Source organism: Salmo trutta, chromosome 12 (genome assembly GCF_901001165.1).
Source record: "Salmo trutta chromosome 12, fSalTru1.1, whole genome shotgun sequence".
In the NCBI taxonomy this organism is placed as follows: Eukaryota; Metazoa; Chordata; class Actinopteri; order Salmoniformes; family Salmonidae; genus Salmo; species Salmo trutta.
This window is the reverse complement of record NC_042968.1, coordinates 33,436,265-33,463,878: the sequence shown is the minus strand read 5'-3', so window position 1 is coordinate 33,463,878 and position 27,614 is coordinate 33,436,265. Positions and strand designations below refer to the sequence as shown.

At 44.4% G+C, this 27,614-nt stretch overlaps 1 protein-coding gene across 1 annotated transcript in view; it reads right to left on the bottom strand.

The window, feature by feature from the left end:
* Window positions 1-27,614, bottom strand: part of LOC115204765 (CREB-regulated transcription coactivator 3-like) — a 110,338-nt gene that overhangs the window by 48,797 nt on the left and 33,927 nt on the right. Inside the window, exons 3-5 of the mRNA XM_029770471.1 lie at window positions 22,110-22,240; window positions 7,259-7,321; window positions 1,891-1,988 (exon numbers count right to left, since the gene is read on the bottom strand). Of these exons, the coding sequence (XP_029626331.1) occupies window positions 1,891-1,988; window positions 7,259-7,321; window positions 22,110-22,240 (292 nt within the window). The remainder of the gene's footprint in view (window positions 1-1,890; window positions 1,989-7,258; window positions 7,322-22,109; window positions 22,241-27,614) is intronic.

Sequence of the window (27,614 nt, the reverse complement as noted above, 5' to 3'; positions counted from 1 at the left end):
TTTTTCGAACAAAAGTACATTCGTTATGGACCTGGGATTCCTGGAAGTGACATCTGATGAAGAGAATCAAAGGTAATGGATTATTTACATAGTATTTTCGATTTTAGATCTCTCCAACATGGCCGTTAGTCTGTATCGCAAAGCGTATTTTTCTGGGCGCAGTGCTCAGATTATTGCAAAGTGTGATTTCCCAGTAAGGTTATTTTTAAATCTGGCAAGCCGGTTGCGTTCAAGAGATGTAAATCTATAATTCTTTGAATGACAATATAATATTTTACCAATGTTTTCGAATAGTAATTATTTAATTTGTTGTGCTGATTTGACTGGCGGTTATTGGAGGGAAACGATTTCCTGAACATCAACGCCATAGTAAAACGCTGTTTTTGGATATAAATATGAACTTGATAGAAATAAATGCATGTATTGTCTAACATAATGTCCTAGGAGTGTCATCTGATGGAGATTGTCAAAGGTTAGTGCATAATTTTAGCTGGTTTTCTGCTTTTGGTGACGCCCGTCTTTGAATTGACAAAACATTACACACAGCTATTGTCAATGTACTCTCCTAACATAATCTAACTTTATGCTTTCGCCGTAAAGCCTTTTTGAAATCGGACAACGTGGTTAGATTAAGATGTTTATCTTTCAAAGGGTGTAAGATAGTTGTATGTTTGAGAAATTTGAATTATGACATTTAATTGTTTTCAAATTTGGCGCTCTTGATATTTCAACTGTTGTTGATAGGGTGTACCAGGGGTGGCACGCTTGTGTCCCACATAGCCCCTAGAGGTTAACAGAGGGGTAAGGGGAGGAATGGATGGAAGGGAGAACATTTTAAATACACACACAGACGAGAGAGGAATGGAGGAGTGGAGGGAGAGATGGAGGGATAGAAAGAGAGGGGAGAGATGATAGAAAGACAAGAGAAGGAGAGAGAATGGAAAGAAAAGACTCAGACAGAGGAAAGTGAGGGAGGGTAAAGAGAAAGAAGAGAGGATGAGATAGAATAAGTAGCGATGTGAAGGTAAAGGGGAACAACTAAAGATGCAGACACAGAGGAGAGAGGAATGGAGGAAAGGAAGACAGGAGTGAAAGAGAGGAGTCTCTACAGGCCCAGGACTGTCCCAACCAACCATCTCTTCTTAGATATATTAATAGGGCACACTGACAGTGTAGACAGGAAATCATTTCATATCTTTCTACAATGTCTCAGCAAGGTTTCAAATGTTTTATAAACCTTAGATGTTGTAGAAAGATTTACAATTATTTCCTGCCTACACCATCTGTTTACATTGATTACAATTAATGTTATCGCACAACCTCCAACCAGTTCCACATAATTGATACATTCAAGAACTTGCACAATGCGCATAGAAAGTGGATATGCATGGATGCGCGTCACAATGATAAAATGTAAACAACATAATTTTGGGAGACATGATATCGACACGGCAGCACTACTGTAGCTAGTAGAATGGTGTAGAAGCCATTGGTAACTATAAACCATTTTACCAGTCTAGCTAATCATCGTGGCTAACTGTGGGGTGAAAACAATTCCCTTATTTACTGTTAAATAGCCAATCTCTTTGGGCTCTGTTCAGAAGTGCACTGTGTAGGGAATAGGGTGCCGTTTGATACGTGCTTTATTTGTATCCATTCATGAAATTATTGTAGATGTAGAGATGTGTGCGCACGTGCACAGTAAGAAAGAGGTGTGTGTATGTGTGTGAGTTAATGTATGCAGGTGTGTGCAAATGGTATGTGTGGGTGTGTGTTTGCGCACGTGCAGATGCAAAGTGTGTGTGTAGATGAGATGTGTATGCATGCGTGTGTGTGCAGATAGTTGTATGTGTGCAGATGCTGTGTGTGTGTGTGTGTGTGTGTTCTCACCGTTGCGCTGGGGGGGCCCTCGGCCCATCTGCTGGTTCATGCCAAAGGGGTCCTGGGGGTTCATGGCACTCGTATGAAGAGCCGAGTCCGAGTTGGTTCTGTGGAGGAGGAGAGCGATAGAGGGAGGAGGAGGAGGGGATGGAGGAGGAGAGAGGGAGGGGGAGGAGGGGATGGAGGAGGAGAGAGGGAGGAGGAGGAGGGGATGGAGGAGAGTGTTAATTTTCTCCTAATGTCGTGGTATCCAATTGGTAGTTGCAGCGATGAGAAAAAAACTGTAATTCCCGTATGGACATGGGAAAGGTGAAGGTCGAGAGCCGTGCGTCCTCCGAAACACAACCCAACCAAGCCGCACTGCTTCTTGACACAATGCCCACTTAACTCAGAAGCCAGCCGCACCAATGTGTTGGAGGAAACACCGTACACCTGGCAACCGTGTCAGCGTGCACTTTGCCTGGCTCGCCACAGGAGTCACTAGTGTGCGATGGGACAAGGACATCCCTGCCGGCCAAACCCTCCCCTAACCTGGAGGACCCTGGGCCAATTGTGCGCCGCCCCATGGGTCTCCCAGTCACGACAGAGCCTGGATTTTAACCCAGAATCTCTAGTGTGGCACAGCTAGCACTGCGATGCAGTACCTTAGACCACTGAGCCACTCAGGAGGCAGGGTGTTCATATTCTGAGCCAGTGGTGGACAGAGGCTGAGGACGCCTCGCGGCTAGGTCAGAGAGTCATTCAGTGGTGGACAGAGGCTGAGGACGCCTCTCGGCTAGGTCAGAGAGTCATTCAGTGGTGGACAGAGGCTGAGGACGCCTCGCGGCTAGGTCAGAGAGTCATTCAGTGGTGGACAGAGGCTGAGGACGCCTCGCGGCTAGGTCAGAGAGTCATTCAGTGGTGGACAGCGGCTGAGGACGCCTCGCGGCTAGGTCAGAGAGTCATTCAGTGGTGGACAGAGGCTGAGGACGCCTCGCGGCTAGGTCAGAGAGTCATTCAGTGGTGGACAGAGGATGAGGACGCCTCGCGGCTAGGTCAGAGAGTCATTCAGTGGTGGACAGAGGATGAGGACGCCTTGCGGCTAGGTCAGAGAGTCATTCAGCGGACAGAGGCTGAGGACGCCTCGCGGCTAGGTCAGAGAGTCACTCAGTGGTGGACAGAGGATGAGGACGCCTCGCGGCGAGGTCAGAGAGTCATTCAGTGGTGGACAGAGGCTGAGGATGCCTCGCGGCTAGGTCAGAGAGTCATTCAGTGGTGGACAGAGGCTGAGGACTCCTTGCGGCTAGGTCAGAGAGTCATTCAGTGGTGGACAGAGGCTGAGGATGCCTCGCGGCTAGGTCAGAGAGTCATTCAGTGGTGGACAGAGGCTGAGGACTCCTCGCGGCTAGGTCAGAGAGTCATTCAGTGGTGGACAGAGGCTGAGGACGCCTCGCGGCTAGGTCAGAGAGTCATTCATTGGACAGAGGCTAAGGACGCCTCGCGGCTAGGTCAGAGAGTCATTCAGTGGTGGACAGAGGCTGAGGACGCCTCGCGGCTAGGTCAGAGAGTCATTCAGTGGTGGACAGCGGCTGAGGACGCCTCGCGGCTAGGTCAGAGAGTCATTCAGTGGACAGAGGCTGAGGACGCCTCGCGGCTAGGTCAGAGAGTCATTCAGTGGTGGACAGAGGCTGAGGACGCCTCGTGTCTAGGTCAGAGAGTCATTCAGTGGTGGACAGAGGCTGAGGACGCCTCGTGTCTAGGTCAGAGAGTCATTCAGTGGACAGAGGCTGAGGACGCCTCGCGGCTAGGTCAGAGAGTCATTCAGTGGTGGACAGAGGCTGAGGACGCCTCGCGGCTAGGTCAGAGAGTCATTCAGTGGTGGACAGAGGCTGAGGACGCCTCGTGTCTAGGTCAGAGAGTCATTCAGTGGACAGAGGCTGAGGACGCCTCGCGGCTAGGTCAGAGAGTCATTCAGTGGTGGACAGAGGCTGAGGACTCCTCGCGGCTAGGTCAGAGAGTCATTCAGTGGTGGACAGAGGCTGAGGACGCCTCGCGGCTAGGTCAGAGAGTCATTCATTGGACAGAGGCTAAGGACGCCTCGCGGCTAGGTCAGAGAGTCATTCAGTGGTGGACAGAGGCTGAGGACGCCTCGCGGCTAGGTCAGAGAGTCATTCAGTGGTGGACAGCGGCTGAGGACGCCTCGCGGCTAGGTCAGAGAGTCATTCAGTGGACAGAGGCTGAGGACGCCTCGCGGCTAGGTCAGAGAGTCATTCAGTGGTGGACAGAGGCTGAGGACGCCTCGTGTCTAGGTCAGAGAGTCATTCAGTGGTGGACAGAGGCTGAGGACGCCTCGTGTCTAGGTCAGAGAGTCATTCAGTGGACAGAGGCTGAGGACGCCTCGCGGCTAGGTCAGAGAGTCATTCAGTGGTGGACAGAGGCTGAGGACGCCTCGCGGCTAGGTCAGAGAGTCATTCAGTGGTGGACAGAGGCTGAGGACGCCTCGTGTCTAGGTCAGAGAGTCATTCAGTGGACAGAGGCTGAGGACGCCTCGCGGCTAGGTCAGAGAGTCATTCAGTGGTGGACAGAGGCTTTTTACAGTGATACAGCCTGAAATTGGCCAGGGCACTAGAACAGTCTGCAGCACCCGGCCTCACCCTTCTAGAATCTGAAGTCAAATGTCTACTGTTTGCTGATGATCTGGTGCGAGGCTGAGGATGCCTCCAGGTTAGTTCAGAGAGTCAATTCAGTGGTGGACAGAGGCTGAGGACGCCTCGCAGCTAGGTCAGAGTCATTCAGTGGTGGGCCCGCACTCTGCTCTGCCTACACACTTATACTTCGATACACACATTCTCAAACGTACACACACTCAGCCCCCCCTCTCTCTCAGATGCATGCACACACACACACACACACACACACACCTCTTTCACTGGCTACAGCTGAGGGCTTTCTCAAGTGCTCTTCATTAAGCTCCAATGGCTATGTTTATGCTTCACTCTCCCTCTAAGGACAAATCTCTCCCTCCCTCCCTCCCTCCCTCTCTCTCTCCCCATCCCTCACTTTCTCTTCCCCTTAAGGATGCATCTCTCACACTCTCCTCAAGATGGACACCCTCTTTCACAGGGTGGTTATAACATCTCTCTGTGCAGTCCCTAAACTATCTGAGACCACACCATGTTCATTAGGGCACACCGTAGCAAAGCGCTTTGCAATGGAAAACAAGAACAAGTGTTTCTTATTGGACAAGTACAGGTAGATTGTAGCTCCCCGTTTCTGAACTTTTCCCTCCCACTGAACATGCCCTAGAGCTCAGTATGGTTCATAACCTGTTGGGGCTAGGGGGCAGTATTTTCACGGCCGGATGAAAAACTTACCTAATTTGAAAAGGTTACTACTCTGGCCCAGAAACTAGAATATTCATAAAACTGTTTGAATGGTGTCTAAGTATAACAGAACTCATATGGCAGGCAAAAACCTGAGAAAAGTACAAGCAGGAAATGAAAATCTTGTGGCTGTACTATTTTCAAGTCATTGCCAATGGAACACACAGTGACAAAGGATTCATTTTGCACTTCCTAAGGCTTCCACTAGATGTCAACAATCTTTAGAAAGTTGTTTGAAGTGTCTATGATGAACAGAGACCGAATGAGAAGGCATGGGAGTTGATGTCCCTGGGATGACATCACTTCATTGTCGCGCATTCATGTGAGATGAGACCTTGTGTTCCAAAACGTTTTTCAAGACACAGGAAAGGTCCGGTTGAAATATTACTGACGTTTCACATTAAAATGGCCCTAAAGATTGATGCTATACAACGTTTGACATGTTTGAACGAACGTAAATAGATTTTTGGGGGGGGCTTTTCGTCGTGACATTTCCCTCGTGCGCCCTACATTTTGAGTAGCCTACTGAACGAGCTAACAACATGGAACAACATGGAGTTATTTGGACATAAATTATGAACTTTATCAAACAAAACAACATTTATGTGGACCTGGGAGTCCTGGAAGTGCCTTCTAATGAAGATTATTAAAGGTAAGTGAATATTTCTAAATGTTATTTATGATTTTAGATGATTGCAACATGGCGGCTATCTGTATTGCGTAGTGTATTTTTCTGAGCACAGTACTCAGATTATTGCAAAGTGTGCTTTCCCAGTAAAGTTATTTTGAAATCTGTCAATGCGGTTGCATTCAAGAGATGTTAATCTATAATTCTTTGAATAACAGTTTCATATTTTATCGACGTTTTATAATGAGTATTTTTGTAAATTCCCTCTGCAGTTTTGGGGAGATACATTTTCTGAACGTCACACGCCGATGTAAAATGCTGTTTTTGGATATAAATATGAACTTGATAGAACAAAAAATGCATGTATTGTCTAACATAATGTCCTAGGAGTGTCATCTGATGAAGATCATCAAAGGTTAGTGCTGCATTTAGCTGTGGTTTTGGTGGCATATATGCTTGCTTTGAAAATGGCTGTGTGTAATGTTTTGTCTATGTACTGTCCTAACATAATCTAACTTTATGCTTTCGCCGTAAAGCCTCTTTGAAATCGGACAACGTGTTTGGATTAAGGGGATGTTTATCTTTCAAATGGTGTAAAATAGTTGATTGTTTGAGAAATTGAAATTATTAGATTTTTGCTGTTTTGAATTTCACGCCATATATCTTGTCAAGCAATCCCGTCACAGGGATCAGAATGGGAAGGGGTGGCCCCAAGAGGATAACAGAGTCAATTCATTCATTAACAGCATATCATCAATAACAATTGACATAACATTGATGATTAACAACATGTCATTTATATGCAAATAAACATTGTAACACCAGCATCACATCAGGAAACAGACAGATGGTCCAAAGAAAGACCAAACGATGAATGTAAATAAACTAAATAGTAGTGAATAAATCCACTGTGAGTCAGGAGGCACAGTGTTATGTAGCGATGGGTGGCAGCAGCAGCAACAGGGTAGGTGGCGACAGCCTTACCCACCCAGTCACACGGTCCTACAGCTGGGTTAGTGACAATGACAGAATAAAAAGACTGATTAGTGTTACTAGTATAGCGAGGTAGAGGGAGGGAGTGAAAGCTAACAGACACAGTAGTCTGTCTTGTGCTCCAACTCCGCGTCTCAAAGTCTTGCTAGAGATAGACAGATGAACAGATATCTAAAAAAAAAAAGAAAACAAGAGAGTGATTGAGGAGAGGAAGAGGGCATACAAAAGATAGAGCAAGAGAGGACACGAGAGATTGAAATAGAGAGGAGCGAGAGCAGGGAGGTGAGAGAGCAAGAGAGGGGGGGTGGTGACAGAAGGACAGAGCAGTCTGGCAGAGTGGTTGGTCCGTGTGAGAGAGAAAGCAAGAGAGGAGGCTGAAGAATTCAAAGGTCACCTGTTGAGCTGTGATATTAATCTAAATCCTGGTCGTTTCTCCTCGGCCCACGGCTGCTGCTCCCTTGGGAGAGGGAAAGAGAGAGAAACATCACGCTCGCTTCGAAGTTTACTTGAGCTCAGAAAAGACTTGGGTGCTGAGAGAGCGAGAGAGAAGAGAATCGGTTGGAAATTCTAAGGTGAGGAGGGAAATCTGGATGAGGGGGCTGGATACAGATCTACTAAAGTGGACTGACTGCAGGTCTGGAAACAGCCCAACTAAAGTGGACTGACTACAGGTCTACTAAAGTGGATTGACTACAGGTCTGGAAACAGGCCAACTAAAGTGGACTAACTACAGGTCTGGAAACAGGGAAACTAAAGTGGACTAACTACAGGTCTGGAAACAGGCCAACTAAAGTGGACTAACTACAGGTCTGGAAACAGGCCAACTAAAGTGGACTAACTACAGGTCTGGAAACAGGTCTACTAAAGTGGACTGACTACAGGTCTGGAAACCGGGCTACAAAACTGTCCAACCGTATGGAGTAAGTAAAGGAACCCCCTAAAAAACAAATAATGTCCATCAGACATTCAACCATGCTTTGTGGAAAGTAAATATTTTTCAGGCGGAACTGACTACACATATTTGAATACAGACCCCCCCCAACATTTTTATTTTTTTTAACAGGTCTCAGAAAGTAACTACTTTTCTGAAATGATTGCCTTCCTTCAACTAATGACAGGGCTGTATCTGGAACTGCATGCTGAAGATAGAATGAAGAGAGTACACCATTTCCTATACTATTCCAATCTGACAGTCATATTTGATCCAGACAATACATTTCTATCTGAACAGTCTGTAAATGTCCATTGCCCCAAGTGTACATAATCAAGTCAAACCAATTAACCAATTCTATTTTGTACAGATACAAGTCTTTAAACATCCAGTAAAACATGTTCACAACTCAAATCTGTTCAGTGTGCTGTTATTACACTTGCTTTTGGATACTAGTTGTGTCTGCCAAAACAAGTGCATTGGTCTAGACGCTCACTGTGTGCACAGTGTTCTGGTTTAATTTGCAATAGTTTACCAGACCGTGCCAAGTGTGTGGGTGTAAACAGACCCCTATGAGATTGTGGAGAGCCCGGTGTTAACCGTTTTCAACTGAATCCCCATGTTGGACGACTGGGATTGAACTGGGAGTTGATGCGAAGCAACAAGCAGAGTTAAACTACGGGGGACCAGGGATGAAACAGGAGCACTAAACACAAGTGTGCCTAACCAGGTGGACTAGCTGTGTCACAGTTCTGTAGATTATACAATCCATCTTCATTGATCCAGACAACAGGGGATTGTGGTTATTCTTGCAGTCCTACACTACTGTCTGGGAGGGAGCAGCACAGGGTGAGGCACAGAGCAGTGCCCCTAGAGCAGGTTAGGGGTTAAGTGCCTTTCTCAAGGGCACATGTGCAGTAGGTGGTGCCTGAGATATTGATGCCAGCCACCCTGCGGTTGCCGCCTCCCTCTCGCCATATCCCTAGAGCACCAGGTACTGTAAGACAACTGTAGATCAAATCAGAACATAAACTAAGTAAAACCAGGGAAAAAAACTTCAACTTTTCATTTGACAAATTAATTGTATCACTATTCCTTACAACCCTTGGGCTACATCCACACTTTTCCACATGGCAGAGACGAACACAAGTATCTGTGAAAATTAGCAAAGAATCAAGTTAAAAACCAATGCAAAATCTCCATCTCTGTAAATAACAGACATCTGAAGGCCTCACTGTAGATGACTAGCGAACAGCTGCTGTGACAGTGGAAGACACCAGCTGAAGGAGAATAGAGACTCTCTGCAGGAGAAACCCAGTGATTTTCAACCATGACTACATTTAGATTACTGAATTTAGCGATTACATGCTCATCCTGTGACACTCATGGTTGCTACTCTCACACATTGTGGTCTGATAAAGTGTGTAATACAATAAGCTCACTGGAAGTGGCCTCTGTGAATCCCAAATCAACCCCTAGCCATAGCCCCTACCCCCCAGTCACTTGTGTAGAGGATCGGAAATGTAAGAAATATGATGGCACTGATTTTTTAGATGTATCATCTTTGAAATGTATTTCAAACAAAAAGCAATGATTGAAAAGTTAAACCATAAAACTCAATGCACAAGGACTATTTTAACAATTTTCACTGAAGATTTTACAAAAACATTTACTTGAAGAACAGCGCAGATGCAAGGTTTGGTAACAGAATGACTGCACAAACTGCACAAAACTTAATTATGTTAACAAACACTGCATCTGCACTGTTCAAGTAAATGTGTTTTTGTAAAATGTTCTGTAGAAAATGTTAATAGTCCTTGTGCATAGAGTTGTATGGTTTTAACTTTGCAATCATTTATTTTTGTTTGACATATATTGTAATGTGAAAAATCTCTCAGTCTCAGTGTCACTCTGTTGCAGTGGAATTACCCTTGTGTCAGAGATCCATTTCGCCCTCTGATAGACCAGGGGAATGGTCGGCATACTGTTTACACCTATGCAATCCTCTCAAATCTACCTAAGTACACTGCCTAGGGGCCGTGGGTAGGGTTTGATTTGGGATTCAGGGCCAGAGTAAGGGGGACAGCCAACTTCCCAGTCCAAACATGTTCTTCTTAGATGGGATCCATCGTTGCCAAGGCCAGCAGCTCTCCCATCTGCCTACAGGGGGCGATCTCTGCTTCTCTCCTGAGGGGCGCTTTGCACTGCATCGTCACCTCCCTTCTATTAAAAAGTGTGGGGGGAGGCTAATAAAAATGGTCCACACCAACCTGTCATATCACTAAGCTCATAGGCACACTAGGGGTGCTGTATTTAGACTCACCCAGCAAAGTACACACTCCAGGAAGACGGACTTTGGAGCCAGTGGGATATATACCAAATACTCCACCCACCCTGCACTTTCAGCATGTACACTGCAGCTGGGTGTTCTGCAATGCTATGACAGTATACACACACACACACACACACACTTGTCTCATGAGCTGCTTTCCCCAGATGACAGCGGCTTTATTACACATTTCCATGTAAAGCTGTGTGTCCCTCCTCCCCCTGTACTGTATTGGGGCTTAGCAGCATGGGCCATATGGAGTTGGAACAGCCATACATGCCTTCCCCTGCCCTTCTCTCATTCCCTTTCTCTCTGTCTCTATCCATCTCTCCCTTTCTCTCTGTTTATCCATCTCTCCCTTTCTCTCTGTTTATCCATCGCTCCCTTTCTCTCTGTCTCTATCCATCGCTCCCTTTCTCTCTGTCTCTATCCATCTCTCCCTTTCTCTCTGTTTATCCATCGCTCCCTTTCTCTCTGTTTATCCATCGCTCCCTTTCTCTCTGTCTCTATCCATCGCTCCCTTTCTCTGTCTCTATTCATCGCTCCCTTTCTCGCTGCCTTTGTCTCTATTCATCGCTCCCTTTGTCTCTATTCATCTCTCCCTTTGTCTCTATTCATCTCTCCCTTTGTCTCTATTCATCTCTCCCTTTGTCTCTATTCATCTCTCCCTTTCTGTCTCTTCATCTCTCCCTTTCTGTCTCTATTCATCTCTCCCTTTCTGTCTCTATTCATCTCTCCCTTTCTGTCTCTATTCATCTCTCCCTTTCTGTCTCTATTCATCTCTCCCTTTCTGTCTCTATTCATCTCTCCCTTTGTCTCTATTCATCTCTCCCTTTCTCTCGGTCCATTCCTCACCATCCCTGTGCTTCTGTCTTTCTCTCTCCATCCATCCGTCCCAGTTAGCAGGATGGCCAACAGACTCACCGGTACTGGTTTGTCTCCAAGACCATCTTAGGGCAGCTGCCAGTATATTTAATATTCACCCTACAGAATCATGGAGATTACCATCTGAGATCGCAGAAATGCATTTCATATAATATTCCCAACACAAGAACAGAGTTTGGTAGGAGGGGCTTTAGCTTTGCTGGCCCGTCATTGTGGAACATTTTACAAAAGGATTTAAAACTGGATCTTTTTATTCTGATTGACGATTTTAAATCCCAGATTGGAGGGCTGCTGACAACATACTGCATATGTTTTGAAACCTGTTATTTTAAGCTCTCTTATGCACTGTTTTAACTTCTATTCATTGTGAACTATATGTATGCTGCTTCTCCAGGGCTCACTTGGAAAAGAGATGTCTCAATGTGTCATCTCTCGTTAAATAAAGGATGAATAAATAAAAACACAATATCCTTCTTTCCCCATCCCTCCAGAGGATAGAAAAACATCTGGAAATTAAAAAAGACTTGTGATAACAATGCGGCCTGCCAGACGATTAGAGGCTGTACAGAGGACAGAGGAGAATCACAGAATCACACAGATATGAGGATTAGCTGCCACGAATCACACAACCAAAGCGGTCAAATATTGCTCAGAGGATCGCATGCATGGAGCATGCTGCTTTGGCCGTCTGATGCCATTCGTTGTCAATGGTCTTTTTTTTAGCTAACGGCTGGGCTCACTGATTTATCCTGCGCCCCAAATGGCAGCCTATTCCCTACATAGGGCACTACTTTTGACCAGAGCCCTATGGACCCTGGTCAAAAGCAGTGCACCTAGGGAATAGGGTGCCATTGAGGGCACACTGAGCTGGGGTGAGAGAGAGGAAGTGATCTTAACATACGTTAACCAAAATAGAGGCTTGTTGTTAATGGGTGGGTGGTGGTAAATACTTAAACAGACCACCTAAGCAGAGGATAAAGGGTCTCTAGAATCAGAAATACATCACACGCTCACCCAGAGAGAGCACAGGAATGTCTAAATCCCATCCCCAGGAGGGCCTTTATGTTAGTCTATCTCCGAGGGAGATCAGTGTAAGATCCCATTCCCAGGAAGGCCTTTAAGTTAGTCTATCCCCGCGGGAGGTCAGTGCAAGATCCCTGTGGAGAACAGGCCAGGCTGGGAAGAGAGCAGGGCCATGGAAAGATGGGTGGTGTGTACAGTTCCTTCAGAAAGTATTCACACCATTTAATTGTTATTTTCTGTCAACTATCTACACAGAATACTCTTTGTCAAAGTGGAAGAAAAAAAATAGAACATTTGTAAAACATTTATGGAAAATAAAACACTAATATATCTTGATTAGATAAGTCGTCAACCCCCTGAGTCAATGCATGTTACAATCGCCTCTGGCAGCAATTACAGCTGTGAGACTTTCTGGGTAAGTCTGTAAGAGCTTTGCACATCTGGATTGTACAATATTTGCACATTATTCTTTTTAAAATGATTCAAGCTCTCAAGTTGATCATTGCTAAACAGACATTTTCAAGTATTGCCATAGATTTTCAAGCCAATTTAAGTTAAAACTGTAACCAGGCCACTCAAGAACATTCACTGTCTTCTTGTAGAAGTTTAGATTTGTGTAGATTTGTGTAAACTCCAGTGTAAATTTGATGTTATGTTTTAGGTTATTGTCCTGCTGAAAGGGGAATTTATCTCCCAGTGCCTGTTGGAAAGCAGACAACCAGGTTTTCCTTTAGGATTTTGCCTGTGCTTAGCTCTATTTAGTTTATTTTTATCATAAAAAAAAACTCCCTAATCTTTGCCGATGACAAGCATACCCATAACATGATGCAGCCACCACAATGCTTGAAAATATGAAGAGCAGGACTCAGTGTTGAATTTGCTCCAAACATAACACTTTTTTACTTTAGTGCCTTATTGCAAACAGGATGCATGTATTAGAATATGTGTATTCTGTACAGGCTTCCTTTCTTTCATTCTGTTAAATTAGGTTAGTATTGTGGAGTAACTACAATGTTGTTGATCCATCCTCAGATCTCTCCTATCACAACCATTAAACTCTAACTGTTAAAAAGGGTGAAATCCCTGAGTGGCTTCCTTCCTCTCCGGCAACTGAGTTCAGAAAGACACTTGTATGTTTGTAGTGACTGTGTGTATTGATACACCATCCAAAGTGTAATTATTAACTTCACCATGTTCAAAGGGATATTCAATGTCTGCTTTTTTCTTTTTACCCATCTACCAATAGGTGCCCTTTGTGAGGCATTGGAAAACCTCCCTGGTCTTTATGGTTGAATCTGTGTTTGAAATTCAGGACTGAGAGACCTTACAGATAATTGTATGTGTGCGATACTGAGATGAGGTAGTCATTAAAAAATATCATTGCACACAGAGTGAGTCCATGCAACTTGTGTCTTGTTAAGCACATTTTTACCAATGAAAGTATTTAGGCTTGCCATAACAAAGTGGGTTGAATACTTATCAATTAAAGACATTTCAGCTTTTAATTAATTTGTAAAAATGTTAAACATTGTTCAACCTTCACATTATGTGGTAGTGTGTGTAGGCCAGTGACACAAAATATAATTATAATCCAATTTAAATGAGGCTGTACAAAGGGTGTGAATCCAGACACAGGGTGCAGGGCCCTCTCTCAAGGAACCCCTCTACCCAGACACCGGTGGGACCATGGCTCCCTCTTGGGGAGTAGTGTACTGAGAAACCAGCACCAAATACACAACCTGACCCCTTCTTCACTGGCATCACACCAGACACACTGAACACCCACAATAACAGGCCATGAGAAGAGGGAGAAGGGAGGGAGCGAGCGAGCGAGAGAAAGAGGGGGAGGGAGAAAGGGAGAGCGAGAGATGGAGAGACCAAAAGAAAGGAAGAGGAAAAGAGAGTATTTTGCACCAAATTGATAAACTCCTCCGGAGAGATCTAACAGGTCAGGCAGCCATATTTAGATGTGAGAGAACCACAACCCTAAAATAACAATCTGAAGGGGGAGATAATGATAAAACCTGTTGTCCCGACAGCTAGTGAGAAAGAGGACAGTGCACTACATAGGGAATAGGGTGCCATTTGGGACATAACCAGGGACTGTGTGTGTGTGAACGGTGCGGTTCCCTTGCTGCATATCTGTCGTGCTTGCCTGGCCGCGCTGCCAATCCCAAAGCATTGACCCCATTGGTCTCTAAGCCCACTGATCTGAAAGCAGGCTTTAGACAAGCCAGCAGCCTGCAATGCATCTCCGACACACTGGAGTGGTTTCACAACGTTAGACAGACAGAGCACACACACGTACGTGTAGTATACATACAGACCGCCATACAATACTAATGGTTACAAAACCTCCAAAGAAAAACACAGACATGTACACACACACACACACACACACACACACACACACACACACACACAGAGAAACACTTGCTATGTACACTGGATCTGCACTTCATCCTCTCGTAATTGTCTGTTTGATGACAGCCGGAGACACTAAGCCTGTGTGTAGACAGCGGGCTCTGATCTTCTCTCTGGGGCGCGGACAGAGCTGAAAGGGTTAAGGGGATTTGTGGCCCATCTCCAGGCAACCTGCCTAGGCGGTAATGCAGTGCAGATGTGGCCGGCGCTGTAAACACTTCCCACTCTGCCATCTTCCTCGAGATGGACCAGCACTGGAGCAACTGTCTCCCAGACCCAGACTGAATCTCAGCAACAAGACCACAGAGTCAAGCAGAGACACATTAACAAATCAATTCAACTACAAAAACACAGTGACAGATCCAAACTGACAGCCACAAAACAGACACCACCACCACACCACTAACACTACCAGACCCTTATTGACACAGACCTGAAATACTACCAGATCGATACACTCCCAAGAACTACACTCACAGACCGAATGCTGCCTTCTCATCAGTGTTAGAGCATCTGCTTAATGACCAAAATGGCAAATGTATTTTCCATTATCTAGGAAGAACAGACCACCTCACAGCCCAGATCTGCTGCCGCCCACTGAAACACATTCTGACGCTAGTTGATTTCAATACAAATTGTCCCTGTTTATAGCCTGTAGATGAGAACTTCTTAGGTCAAGGACAACAGCTAAAGAGGAAACTACTTCCCATTGGCATTTGAAGAATGTAACATGGCATGGGCACTACTACCACCACAACACATGTAAGTACACAAACTCAGGGTCAAAAATAGAACAAGGCCTATGTCAACAAACACCAAGGTTCTGTGGGCTTGAAACTCAGCCATCCAACAGTGGACTGACAGTCAGCAGACGCAAAGCTAACCGCTAAGTAGCTAGTTCTACTTTGTTGGGGTAAGGTGATGTTGCCTCTAGGTGCTGGTCTTAGGTCAGTTTTCTATTTTCCCCATTAATGGTTAAGGTTAGGATTCAGGAAGGTGATCCTAGATCTGTACTTAGAGCACTAATGTGGAGGGCATAGGTCTGTTGATTAGAAGCCACTTGTGGCTGATTCCTTCTGGGTCACAGCAGGTTGTTGACGTTATTCTGTCGGTCACAGAAACTTACACCCCCCGAGCGTCCTTTGTTTTACATGAGAGCCTGCAGCTGATGCAGAAACCCATACACCAAGCTCCGACGCAATACATTCTTGTCAGTGGGAGTCTATTTTCCATGCTAGACTGTGCAATCATGTGTTGCTGGTATTATGCCCACGTGACCTCCGTGTCAGTGTCGATGGCCCCATCTGCCTTGTGCATTCACAGGATGGGACTCACTGAGAATCTCAACTGCATACTCCTCGCATCCTCTCTCCTCACCTTCTCAAAACCCATTGGAGGAAAAGGTCAGAAGGGAGGGACCTCTGGCTTTCTCGTCCAATGGGTTTTGAGGCGGCGAGGATAGGGGATGCGAGGAGTATGCAGTTGAGATTCTTCCTCAGTTTAGCACTCCACTTAGCGCTCCCCTAGTTTAAGTGTTTCCCCAATGTTTTTGTGCAGGGACCCAACAAGACTACATGTGACCGACAGAATAACGTCAACAACCTGCTGTGACCCAGAAGGAATCGGCCACAAGTGGCTTCTGATCCACCAGTTGAGAAGCAGGGTCCCAGCAGACCTACGCCCCCCACATTAGTGCTGTCGCTCACAATACCAGTATCTACCATACTGCATAACATGAAGCAGACTAAACTATATGGTCCTTTAAAACTCCCGAGTGGCGCAGCGGTCTAAGGCACTGCATGTGCAAGAGGCGTCACTATAGTCCCTGGTTCATATCCAGGCTGCATCACATCCGGCCGTGATTGGGAGTCCCACAATTGGCCCAGCGTTGTCCGGTGTAGGCTGTCATTGTAAATAAGACTGTTCTTAACTGACTTGCCTAGTTAAATAAAAACATGTTAAAAGCCCAGTACAGTCAACATTCTGTATTTCCTGTGTTTTGTAACATCTTGTACAACAGCTGATGAAAGTAACACTGTTAAAGTGTGAAAAATTGTGATCAGTGTCATTTCCTGATACAGTGTAGTTGCACAATAGTTGCTAATTGAAAACACAATCTACACAGAGAGCAGATTCATAGCCAACCTTGGCCTTTCTCCATTTCCCTACACCCACAATAACATCTACTAAATAAGTTTATGCAACCAATAACATTTGACTTGATGACAGGGGCTACCACTGAAAAGCACTTCAAATACAAGACAGACCCAAATTACTCCCAGATCTTCTCACCAATCTAGCTTGAGCTTCACAGTGACTTTGAGAGGGAAAATAAATATACTGAACAAAAATATAAATGCAACTTGCAACAATTAAAGATTTTACTGAATTATCAGTCAAATTAAAAATATTAATTAGGCCCTAATCTTTGGATTTCACATGACTGGGAATGGGTGCAGCCATGGGGAGCCAGGCCCAGCCAATCAGAATGAGTTTCTCCCCACAAAAGGGCTTTATCACAGACAGAAATACTCCCCCCCCAACCCCTTCAGACAATCCCGCAGGTGAGGAAGCCAGATGTAGAGGTCCTGGGCAGGCATGGTTACACGTGGTCTGCGGTTGAGGACAGTTGGACATACTGCCAAATCCTCTAAAATGACGTTGGAGGCAGCTTATGGTAGAGAAATTAACATTCACTTCTCGAGCAACAGCTCTGGTGGACATTCCTGCAGTCAGCATGTCAATTGCACGCTCCCTCAAAACTTGAGACATCTGTGGCATTGTGACAAAAGTGCACATTTGGCCTTTTATTATCCCCAGCACAAGGTGCACCTGTGTAATGGCCTTTGCAAAAGAAAAATGCTCACTAATAGGGATGTAAACAAATTTGTGCGTACGGAACATTTCTGGGATTTTTTATTTCAGCTCATGAAACATGGAACCAACACTTTACATGTTGCGTTTATATTTTTGTTCAGTGTACAAACTTATGTTATGTTTTCCTTCATCAGTTAACATTAAGTGGTGACATGAGAATCGAGAAAAAAAACGCACAACCCAGCCAGACGTCCAATCACGCCAAGTTCAGCAGACAGTCAATGTGGTGGAAAATTCCAACAACAACTGAAAAGATGAGCTATAAACAGTGGAGTCACAGATGAGCTATAAACAGTGGAGTCAGAGATGAGCTATAAACAGTGGAGTCAGAGATGAGCTATAAACAGTGGAGTCAGAGATGAGCTATAAACAGTGGAGTCAGAGATGAGCTATAAACAGTGGAGTCAGAGATGAGCTATAAACAGTGGAGTCAGAGATGAGCTATAAACAGTGGAGTCAGAGATGAGCTATAAACAGTGGAGTCAGAGATGAGCTATAAACAGTGGAGTCAGAGATGAGCTATAAACAGTGGAGTCACAGATGAGCTATAAACAGTGGAGTCACAGATGAGCTATAAACAGTGGAGTCACAGATGAGCTATAAACAGTGGAGTCACAGATGAGCTATAAACAGTGGAGTCACAGATGAGCTATAAACAGTGGAGTCAGAGATGAGCTATAAACAGTGGAGTCAGAGATGAGCTATAAACAGTGGAGTCAGAGATGAGCTATAAACAGTGGAGTCAGAGATGAGCTATAAACAGTGGAGTCAGAGATGAGCTATAAACAGTGGAGTCAGAGATGAGCTATAAACAGTGGAGTCAGAGATGAGCTATAAACAGTGGAGTCAGAGATGAGCTATAAACAGTGGAGTCAGAGATGAGCTATAAACAGTGGAGTCAGAGATGAGCTATAAACAGTGGAGTCAGAGATGAGCTATAAACAGTGGAGTCACAGATGAGCTATAAACAGTGGAGTCACAGATGAGCTATAAACAGTGGAGTCACAGATGAACTATAAACAGTGGAGTCACAGATGAACTATAAACAGTGGAGTCAGAGATGAACTATAAACAGTGGAGTCACAGATGAGCTATAAACAGTGGAGTCACAGATGAACTGGAACAGATTGCAGAGCTCGCTTCACCCTTTGACCCTACCGAGAGCACCAAAAAACAGAGGGACGGATTTGACCTTAACACACACGGTACACAGTGGTCAGAGCCAACACTGAGGGGAGCATATCCCTGTAACACTGTGGAGTGGAGCGGGAGGCTAGGATTGGCCAGCAGAGCCATGGATGGGTTAGTGCCAATAATGCTGAGTGAGAAAGGAAGATGAAGAGAGAGGAGGGAGAGAGACGGAAATAATTATGTAATTTATATTTCATGGGGCGAGATACCTTAGAGAGAGAGCGAGGAAAGGATAGAGATATGGAGAGATATCTAAAAGAAATACCTAAAAGAGAAGAGAGAAAGCAATAGACTAGAGAGACCGGTATGCTGGCCACACAACTCTGTCCTTGAGGGGTGGAAGTGTGTTGGTCAGAGAAGAATGCATGTGGTTAGTACTTGGGTGGACACCAGGGCCTCTGGTCCAGTAGAGAAGCATTAAGACAGGTCATAGACATCAATAACACACAGACATTTAACACTGTGCATCAATACAAGGCATTAACAACATGTCTTTCAGCAACCACAAAAACAAGAGTCATTCAATCAATCCAAAGAATATGGTGAAACAAAGCCTTAACATGAGGACCTCAAAGACATTCATCATTAGCCAAGTCACTTTTGCTCATTTGATGTATTCTATACTGTGTAGCTAGCATGTCACATAATGCCTAGGATCACTTGGTTTGCTGCAAATCCATTGGGTGGCCCCTGGAAGCACTTGATTACCGGCCATCTGAATGAGGGATGTACACATAAAACACTGGTGACCAAGTCAACACGTTTAACAAGTTCAGGGCAGTAACTGAAGAGGGAGTGGGAAGAGTTGTGTTTGTCTGCCGAGGCTGAATGCTCCAAAACAAATACATCACTGTTCACTGTCTAAGGGTTAAATATGGTCCTATTTGATCTAACAAGTTAGCCCCAAGGGAGACGTTGAGATTCTTAAAGTAAAACACTGAAGTATAAATACACTGAAATCCTGATTTAATGTCCTAACGCAGTCAGATTCATAATCATAACCTTATTTTTCAACTAAAACATAGGCCCACCTTCTCTGGTTTTATTGTTTATGTGCGTAATTAGCGATGCTTCAGAAATGTCTTTACATAAACAATTTGGTTAAACAGTAATAGAGGCTCTGTCAAAAAGTTGAAAACTTATACAACACTTCATCTTGTTCAACCAAACCCAATCAGATTTTATCTAGGCTATCACTATCCCACAACGGGTCAATTGTGATGGAGCCAAGAGGCAGTGTGAATCAATCCCAACCCAAATCCACAGAGTAAATCTGTGTGTGTCCGTGTAGCACATGCCTGTGTGTATGATGCACATGGCACTCCCTCCCTGCTCTTTCTGGGAACACAAGGTCACAGCAACATCTGTTTGCTCGGTCAGGAGGTTTGTCGTCACAGGCCAACCTGTTTTTGTCTGTCAACAACGACAGACCTGCCGACCTACACACTGATCTTGGGACAGATTTGGATTTCCCCCACTATTGGTTAAGGTTAGGATTGGGGAGGGGAAACCAGGTTTTATGACACTGTCCTCCAGTACAGTAAGAGCAAAGATGGAGGCCATGTGTGTCCATGCTGGGCCTCAGAGGCTGCAGTTCTACGGGGGTGAGAGGAGGCAGGGCGACTGGCAGCCGGCCAAGCCAACATTCAAAACACACAACTGTGTGTACGTACGTGTGTACGTATGTATGTATGTATGTATGTATGTATGTACGTACGTACGTGTGTGTGTGTGTAGATAGAGAGAGAGACTGCAATTCACTGCCTTGTAAACCCTGGAGGGAGAAAAAACTGTCCAGTAATTACACTGCTGCCTTACATTTTAGTCATTTAGCAGACGCTCTTATCCAGAGCAACTTAGTAGTGAATGAATACATTTCATACATTTTATCTCTGTACTGGTCCCCCGTGGGAATCGAACCCACAACCCTGGCGTTGCAAACACGTTGCAAACACCATGCTCTACCAACTGAGCCACACAGGCCTTCTCTAGGTAGGTAAAACCAGGCAGGCAGTTTAACTGAAGAAACACACGCGCACAAACACGCATGCACACACACAGTAGTGGTACCTAACGAGCATTAATAAGCCATGCCATTATCACATTTTCAGCAAACGGTGTTGATTTCCCCTTTAAGCTGGAGATACTTAAGCAAAGCACAGTAGGATTCACCCTCTGACAGCAATGAGTCACTACAGCGGCAGGTAGAGCATTGAATGACGGCATCTGACCTTTAAACCAAAAGGCTATCTGTTAGAAGCACCTCTGTAGACGCGTGGCCCACTCGGGTGCCCCACGTGGCGACCTGATCCCTTCACTAAGCATCTCTGAGTATATAAAATGGCTGCATCTCAGATGGCATCCTATCCCCTATAGAGTCACGAGCCCTGGACCCTGGTCAAAAGTAGTGCCCTATAGAGTCACGAGCCCTGGACCCTGGTCAAAAGTAGTGCCCTATATAGTCACGAGCCCTGGACCCTGGTCAAAAGTAGTGCCCTATATAGTCACGAGCCCTGGACCCTGGTCAAAAGTAGTGCTCTATAGAGTCACGAGTCCTGGACCCTGGTCAAAAGTAGTGCTCTATAGAGTCACGAGTCCTGGACCCTGGTCAAAAGTAGTGCTCTATATAGTCACGAGCCCTGGACCCTGGTCAAAAGTAGTGCCCTATAGAGTCACGAGTCCTGGACCCTGGTCAAAAGTAGTGCTCTATAGAGTCACGAGTCCTGGACCCTGGTCAAAAGTAGTGCTCTATATAGTCACGAGCCCTGGACCCTGGTCAAAAGTAGTGCTCTATATAGTCACGAGTCCTGGACCCTGGTCAAAAGTAGTGCTCTATATAGTCACGAGCCCTGGACCCTGGTCAAAAGTAGTGCCCTATATACAGTAGTCACGAGCCCTGGTCAAAAGTAGTGCACTATATAGTCACAAGCCCTGGTCAAAAGTAGTGCACTATATAGTCACGAGCCCTGGACCCTGGTCAAAAGTAGTGCTCTATATAGTCACGAGTCCTGGACCCTGGTCAAAAGTAGTGCCCTATAGAGTCACGAGCCCTGGACCCTGGTCAAAAGTAGTGCCCTATATAGTCACAAGCCCTGGTCAAAAGTAGTGCACTATATAGTCACGAGCCCTGGGCCCTGGTCAAAAGTAGTGCACTATATAGTCACGAGCCCTAGGCCCTGGTCAAAAGTAGTGCACTATATAGTCACAAGCCCTGGTCAAAAGTAGTGCACTATATAGTCACGAGCCCTGGGCCCTGGTCAAAAGTAGTGCACTATATAGTCACGAGCCCTGGGCCCTGGTCAAAAGTAGTGCACTATATAGTCACGAGCCCTTGGCCATGGTCAAAAGTAGTGCCCTATATAAGGGATAGGGTGCCATTTGGGATGCATCCAATGCTTAATGCAAATCTACCTGCTGTACAAGGGTATTACTGGGCCAATAATTATCACATGCTTGATTCAGAGTACGTTAAAGTAGCTGTCCAGTGTTCCATGTCTATCAAAAATTTCAATTATGTTAAAAACAGCTTTTTTTTGTTAGTTTTTACATGGCATTACAAATACTAGTATCTGTAAAGCCACTCACCTTCTCCAGTTGTTGTCCGGCGGAGGGGACAGGTACACTGTTGCGTACGGGGAGCTCTCCATGTGGGGCTGAGTCAAGGAACTTACAATAATGGAACACAACTCTGCCATAACATTACATTTCATGCATTTCTAAATAACAGTGGACTACATTTCCTAACAGTAAAACTACTTAACTATTCTATTACTACATTCTAGTCTAATTCCTGGTTTGATTCAAATTGAGTATGAGATTGCATATTCTACCTAGATTAAAGATTTCTCTATATGCGCACACGCAATATGGGACTGTATAAATTTACACTCAGAAAAATGTTCATTACAAAGCAGGCTGGTGAGAGGTTCTGTGAACAATATGGCTGCCTGGACTAGTCCCAACCACCGGAGAGGAGTTCCTGACATTGTCTAGAGAGCAGCAGGGAGTGAAGTGCAATGTAGAGTCAGACTATAGATGGCTTTAGATCTTCAGTTAGGCTCATCTCACTCTAATGAAAGTAAGGTAAGAGGGTCTCTGCGCTTTTCATTGAGAAAGGACAGGCTGAACTCACTCAATAGCAAAATAGGACTTGATTCTATCAAGTTCTAGCTAGTTTAAAAAACACGTTTCAGGCCAAAAAGCCATCATTAGATGGTTCAAGTGCGGAGACGACGATACCAGACAAATTAGTGCATCTACAAATATGTTCCTCTAGCAGCCAAACTCTCTGGGCTTTTCAAGAAGAAAAGCTATCATTAAGAAGCCTACCAGTAAGCAGAAATGATGCACCATTAGCACACACACTGATTTTCTAAATGTATTTTGAAAATCAAACAGAAACTTAGCTAAATAAATATGTTGGAGTGCCTCCCATCTCTAATAGGGACTTAGACTACTCTCATTACCAGCCATCATTTGTACAGGGTCTGGCTAAATGAAGTCATTTCTACAGAGTGACTGGCTGGCTGGGGCAGATGGAGCCTGGTGCCCTCCTGGCAACCCCTAGCACAGATCTCCTTCTGTGACTCTGGCTCGCTGCAAATCAGGAGAAAAGCTACCTAGTTTGAAAACCAAAACACCACACACACACACACTAAGGACTGGGCAATATATCACATTCATTTGAATGTGTGTTTCTGTGCGATATTCCAAATGCCTGGAAAACTAATGATTAATTTGTCACGCGCAATACTGCTAGCAGCATTTTAGCCAGACTGTTATAGTAGCTGTCTAGTCAGTGTTTTATAAATCAATTATATAACAAATTGGCAACTCATTTTGAGAAATAAGTTAGGTCACTTGATTTCAACATCTGAACAAATTAGACAGGCTAGCATGCTGTTCAAACAGTTGGAGACAGACAGAAGGGTGTGATTATAACAATTCAACTGTTCTACCTTGTTAGCTGGCAAATAGATCCAAGTAGGCTGAACTTCAAATATAAAGATTAGTTGTCTACTCACTAGCACGTGGGCTTGTGCTTGAGTGTGTTTATGAGACCGGTGTTAATTATCTAGAATGCCTGCTACAACAAGTTAGTCATTATTAGTGAATGTGCATTATGCATGGTTGTGGTTACATTTGTAACAAAAAAGTTATTTTTCATAGACAGACTTGAAAGACAGATCAGTGATTATTACAAAAAAAGCAGGTTAAACTATTTTGATAAAATTATTATTCTGTTTTATGGATGTGCAAGGCTTACATCTAGAATTAGTATAATTTCACAAGTCCTGAATTCATTTGTTTATTGCTGACTGTTTGAAATGCATTGTATTTGAACTTTAAATTGTACAACAAAGCTGAGAGATATATTGTATATCATGAATTGCCCATAAATCCAAGAAAAACATGTTTTATATGATTTTTGGGCCATAATCTCAGACCAGTGTATGAGAGGACATAATGGAAGGAGATCCTGTCCCAACAGGTTTTTTCAGTCCAGTCTGTATTAAGGCAATCAGAATTGTACTCTAGATTAGGGGTACTCAAACTTTTCAGGTCCAGGGACCCTATTTGTGATAGAAAATTCATCAGGGACCCCCACAAATCAGAAAACAATGAGTGAGATTTAAAAAAAATATACAAATAAAAAAGCATACAAGGACTTTTACTTCGGCAGTGCATGGCTGGACGAACCAAGTCTTTGGCCCCGGGAAAGAACATTTTAAAAGCCTGCCTCTTGGGATCAGAGAACATTTAGCAGTTATGTTAATTTACATAAATTCTACACATTTTTGTCATGGGGCAGAGAGATTGTGTTGTTGCTGCAGCCTGAAAAGCTAATATCCTGCAAGTCTACACATTGTGACACGAGGTAAAGAGAAAACATTGCATTTTAAAGCATTTATGTAAGAAAATAATTAGGGAACAGAATAAGTATAGAGTTGAACACTGTATAAATTGGTAGAATGTATTTTTCTTTTAGACCTTTATTTAACGAGGCAAGTCAGTTAAGAACACATTCTTATTTTCAATGACGGCCTAGGAACGGTGGGTTAACTGCCTTGTTCAGGGGCAGAACGACAGATTTTTACCTTGTCAGCTCGGGGATTCAATCTTGCAACCTTACGGTTAACTAGTCCAACGCTCTAACCACCTGCTTTACATTGCACTCCACGAGGAGCCTGCCTGTTACGCGAATGCAGTAAGAAGCCAAGGTAAATAGCTAGCTAGAATTAAACTTATCTTATAAAAAACAATCAATCACAATCACTAGTTAACTACACATGGTTGATGATATTACTAGTTGATCTAGCCTGTCCTGCGTTGCATATAATCGCTTAGGTACACGTACAAAAAAAAAAATGTATGAATTCACTACTGTAAGTCGCTCTGGATAAGAGCGTCTGCTAAATGACTAAAATGTAAATAACTACAACCTAAAACTTCTTACCTGGGAATATTGAAGACTCATGTTAAAAGGAACCACCAGCTTTCATATATTCTCATGTTCTGAGCAAGGAACTTAAACGTTAGCTTTCTTACATGGCACATATTGCACTTTTACTTTCTTCTCTAACACTTTGTTTTTGCATTATTTAAATCAAATTGAACATGTTCCATTATTTGAGGCTAAATTGATTTTATTGATGTATTATATTAAGTTAAAATAAGTGTTCATTCAGTATTGTTGTAATTGTCATAAAAAAATAAAAATAAAGCATATATATATTTTTTTTAATGTTTAAATGATAATAAAAAATGTAAAAAATGTAAAATAAAAATTTAAAAAATTTAAATTCGGCCGATTAATCGGCATCGTCTTTTTTTGGTCCTCCAATATTCGGTATCCTTATCGGCGTTGAAAAATCATAAATTGGTCGACCTCTAACCAATATCCCTGTGAACCTCCCAGGCCCACGTTGCCAAGGGTTATGAAGACACAATGTAATGTAATACAATGTATTACACGCTCTAAACCTATTCCATTCCTTATCAATAAAAAATGTTGTTAGTATTATTCATATTGAAAAATAAGTTTTATTATTTGTTTTTAAATATTTTGAGATCTGGCCTCCTGCAGGGGGTCCTCACAATCTCTGCAGTGGGTCCTCACAATCTCATAATTCTGCAGCGATACGCCATCCCATCTGGTGGGACTATCATCTGTTATTCAACAGGCCAATGACCCAAAACACCCCTCCAGGCTGTGTAAGGGCTATTTGACTAAGAAGGAGAGTGATTCAGTGCTGTAATCAAATGATCTGGCCACCACAATCACCCGGTCTCAACCCAAATGAGATGGTTTGGGATGAGTTCGACAGCAGAGTGAAGGAAAAGCAGCCAACAACTGCTCAGCATATGTAGGAACTCCTTCAAGACTATTGGAAAAGCATTCCAGGTGACTACCTCATAAAGCTGGTTGAGAGAATGCCAAGAGAGTGCAAAGCTGTCATCAAAGCAAAGGGTGGCTACTTTGAAGAATCTAAATTATATTTTGATTTGTTTAACACTTTTTTGGTTACTACATGATTCCATATGTGTTTCATAGTTTTGATGTCTTCACTATTATTCTACAATGTAGAAAACAGTAAAAATAAAGAAAAACCCTGGAATAAGTAGGTGTGTCCAAACTTTTGACTCGTACTGTGTGTGTGTGTGTGTGTATGTGTGTATATATATATATATATCCTCATGGAGTTATATACATATACATACACACAGCTCAAAAAAATCAAGGGAACACTAAAATAACACATCCTAGATCTGAATGAATGAAATAATCTTATTAAATACTTTTTTCTCTACATAGTTGAATGTGCTGACAACAAAATCACACAAAAATAATCAATGGAAATCCAATTTATCAACCCATGGAGGTCTGGATTTGGAGTCACACTCAAAATTAAAGTGGAAAACCACACTACAGGCTGATCCAACTTTGATGTAATGTGCTCAAAACAAGTCAAAATGAGGCTCAGTAGTGTGTGTGGCCTCCACGTGCCTGTATGACCTCCCTACAACGCCTGGGCATGCTCCTGATGAGGTGGCAGATGGTCTCCTGAGGGATCTCCTCCCAGACCTGGACTAAAGCATCTGCCAACTCCTGGACAGTCTGTGGTGCAACGTGGCGTTGGTGGATGGAGCGAGACATGATGTCCCAGATGTGCTCAATTGGATTCAGGTCTGGGGAGCGGGCGGGCCAGTCCATAGCATCAATGCCTTCCTCTTGCAGGAACTGCTGACACACTCCAGCCACATGAGGTCTAGCATTGTCTTGCATTAGGAGGAACCCAGGGCCAACCGCACCAGCATATGGTCTCACAAGGGGTCTGAGGAGCTCAGCTCGGTACCTAATGGCAGTCAGGCTACCTCTGGCGAGCACATGGAGGGCTGTGCGGCCCCCCAAAGAAATGCCACCCCACACCATGACTGACCCACCGCCAAACCGGTCATGCTGGAGGATGTTGCAGGCAGCAGAACGTTCTCCACGGCGTCTCCAGACTCTGTCACATGTGCTCAGTGTGAACCTGCTTTCATCTGTGAAGAGCACAGGGCACCAGTGGCGAATTTGCCAATCTTGGTGTTCTCTGGCAAATGCCAAACGTCCTGCACGGTGTTGGGCTGTAAGCACAACCCCCACCTGTAGACGTCGGGCCCTCATACCACCCTCATGGAGTCTGTTTCTGACCGTTTGAGCAGACACATGCACATTTGTGGCCTGCTGGAGGTCATTTTGCAGGGCTCTGGCAGTGCTCCTCCTTGCACAAAGGCGGAGGTAGCGGTCCTGCTGCTGGGTTGTTGCCCTCCTACAGCCTCCTCCACGTCTCCTGATGTACTGGCCTGTCTCCTGGTAGCGCCTCCATGCTCTGGACACTACGCTGACAGACACAGCAAACCTTCTTGCCACAGCTCGCATTGATGTGCCATCCTGGATGAGCTGCACTACCTGAGCCACTTGTGTGAGTTGTAGACTCCGCCTCATGCTACCACTAGAGTGAAAGCACCGCCAGCATTCAAAAGTGACCAAAACATCAGCCAGGAAGCATAGGAACTGAGAAGTGGTCTGTGGTCCCCACCTGCAGA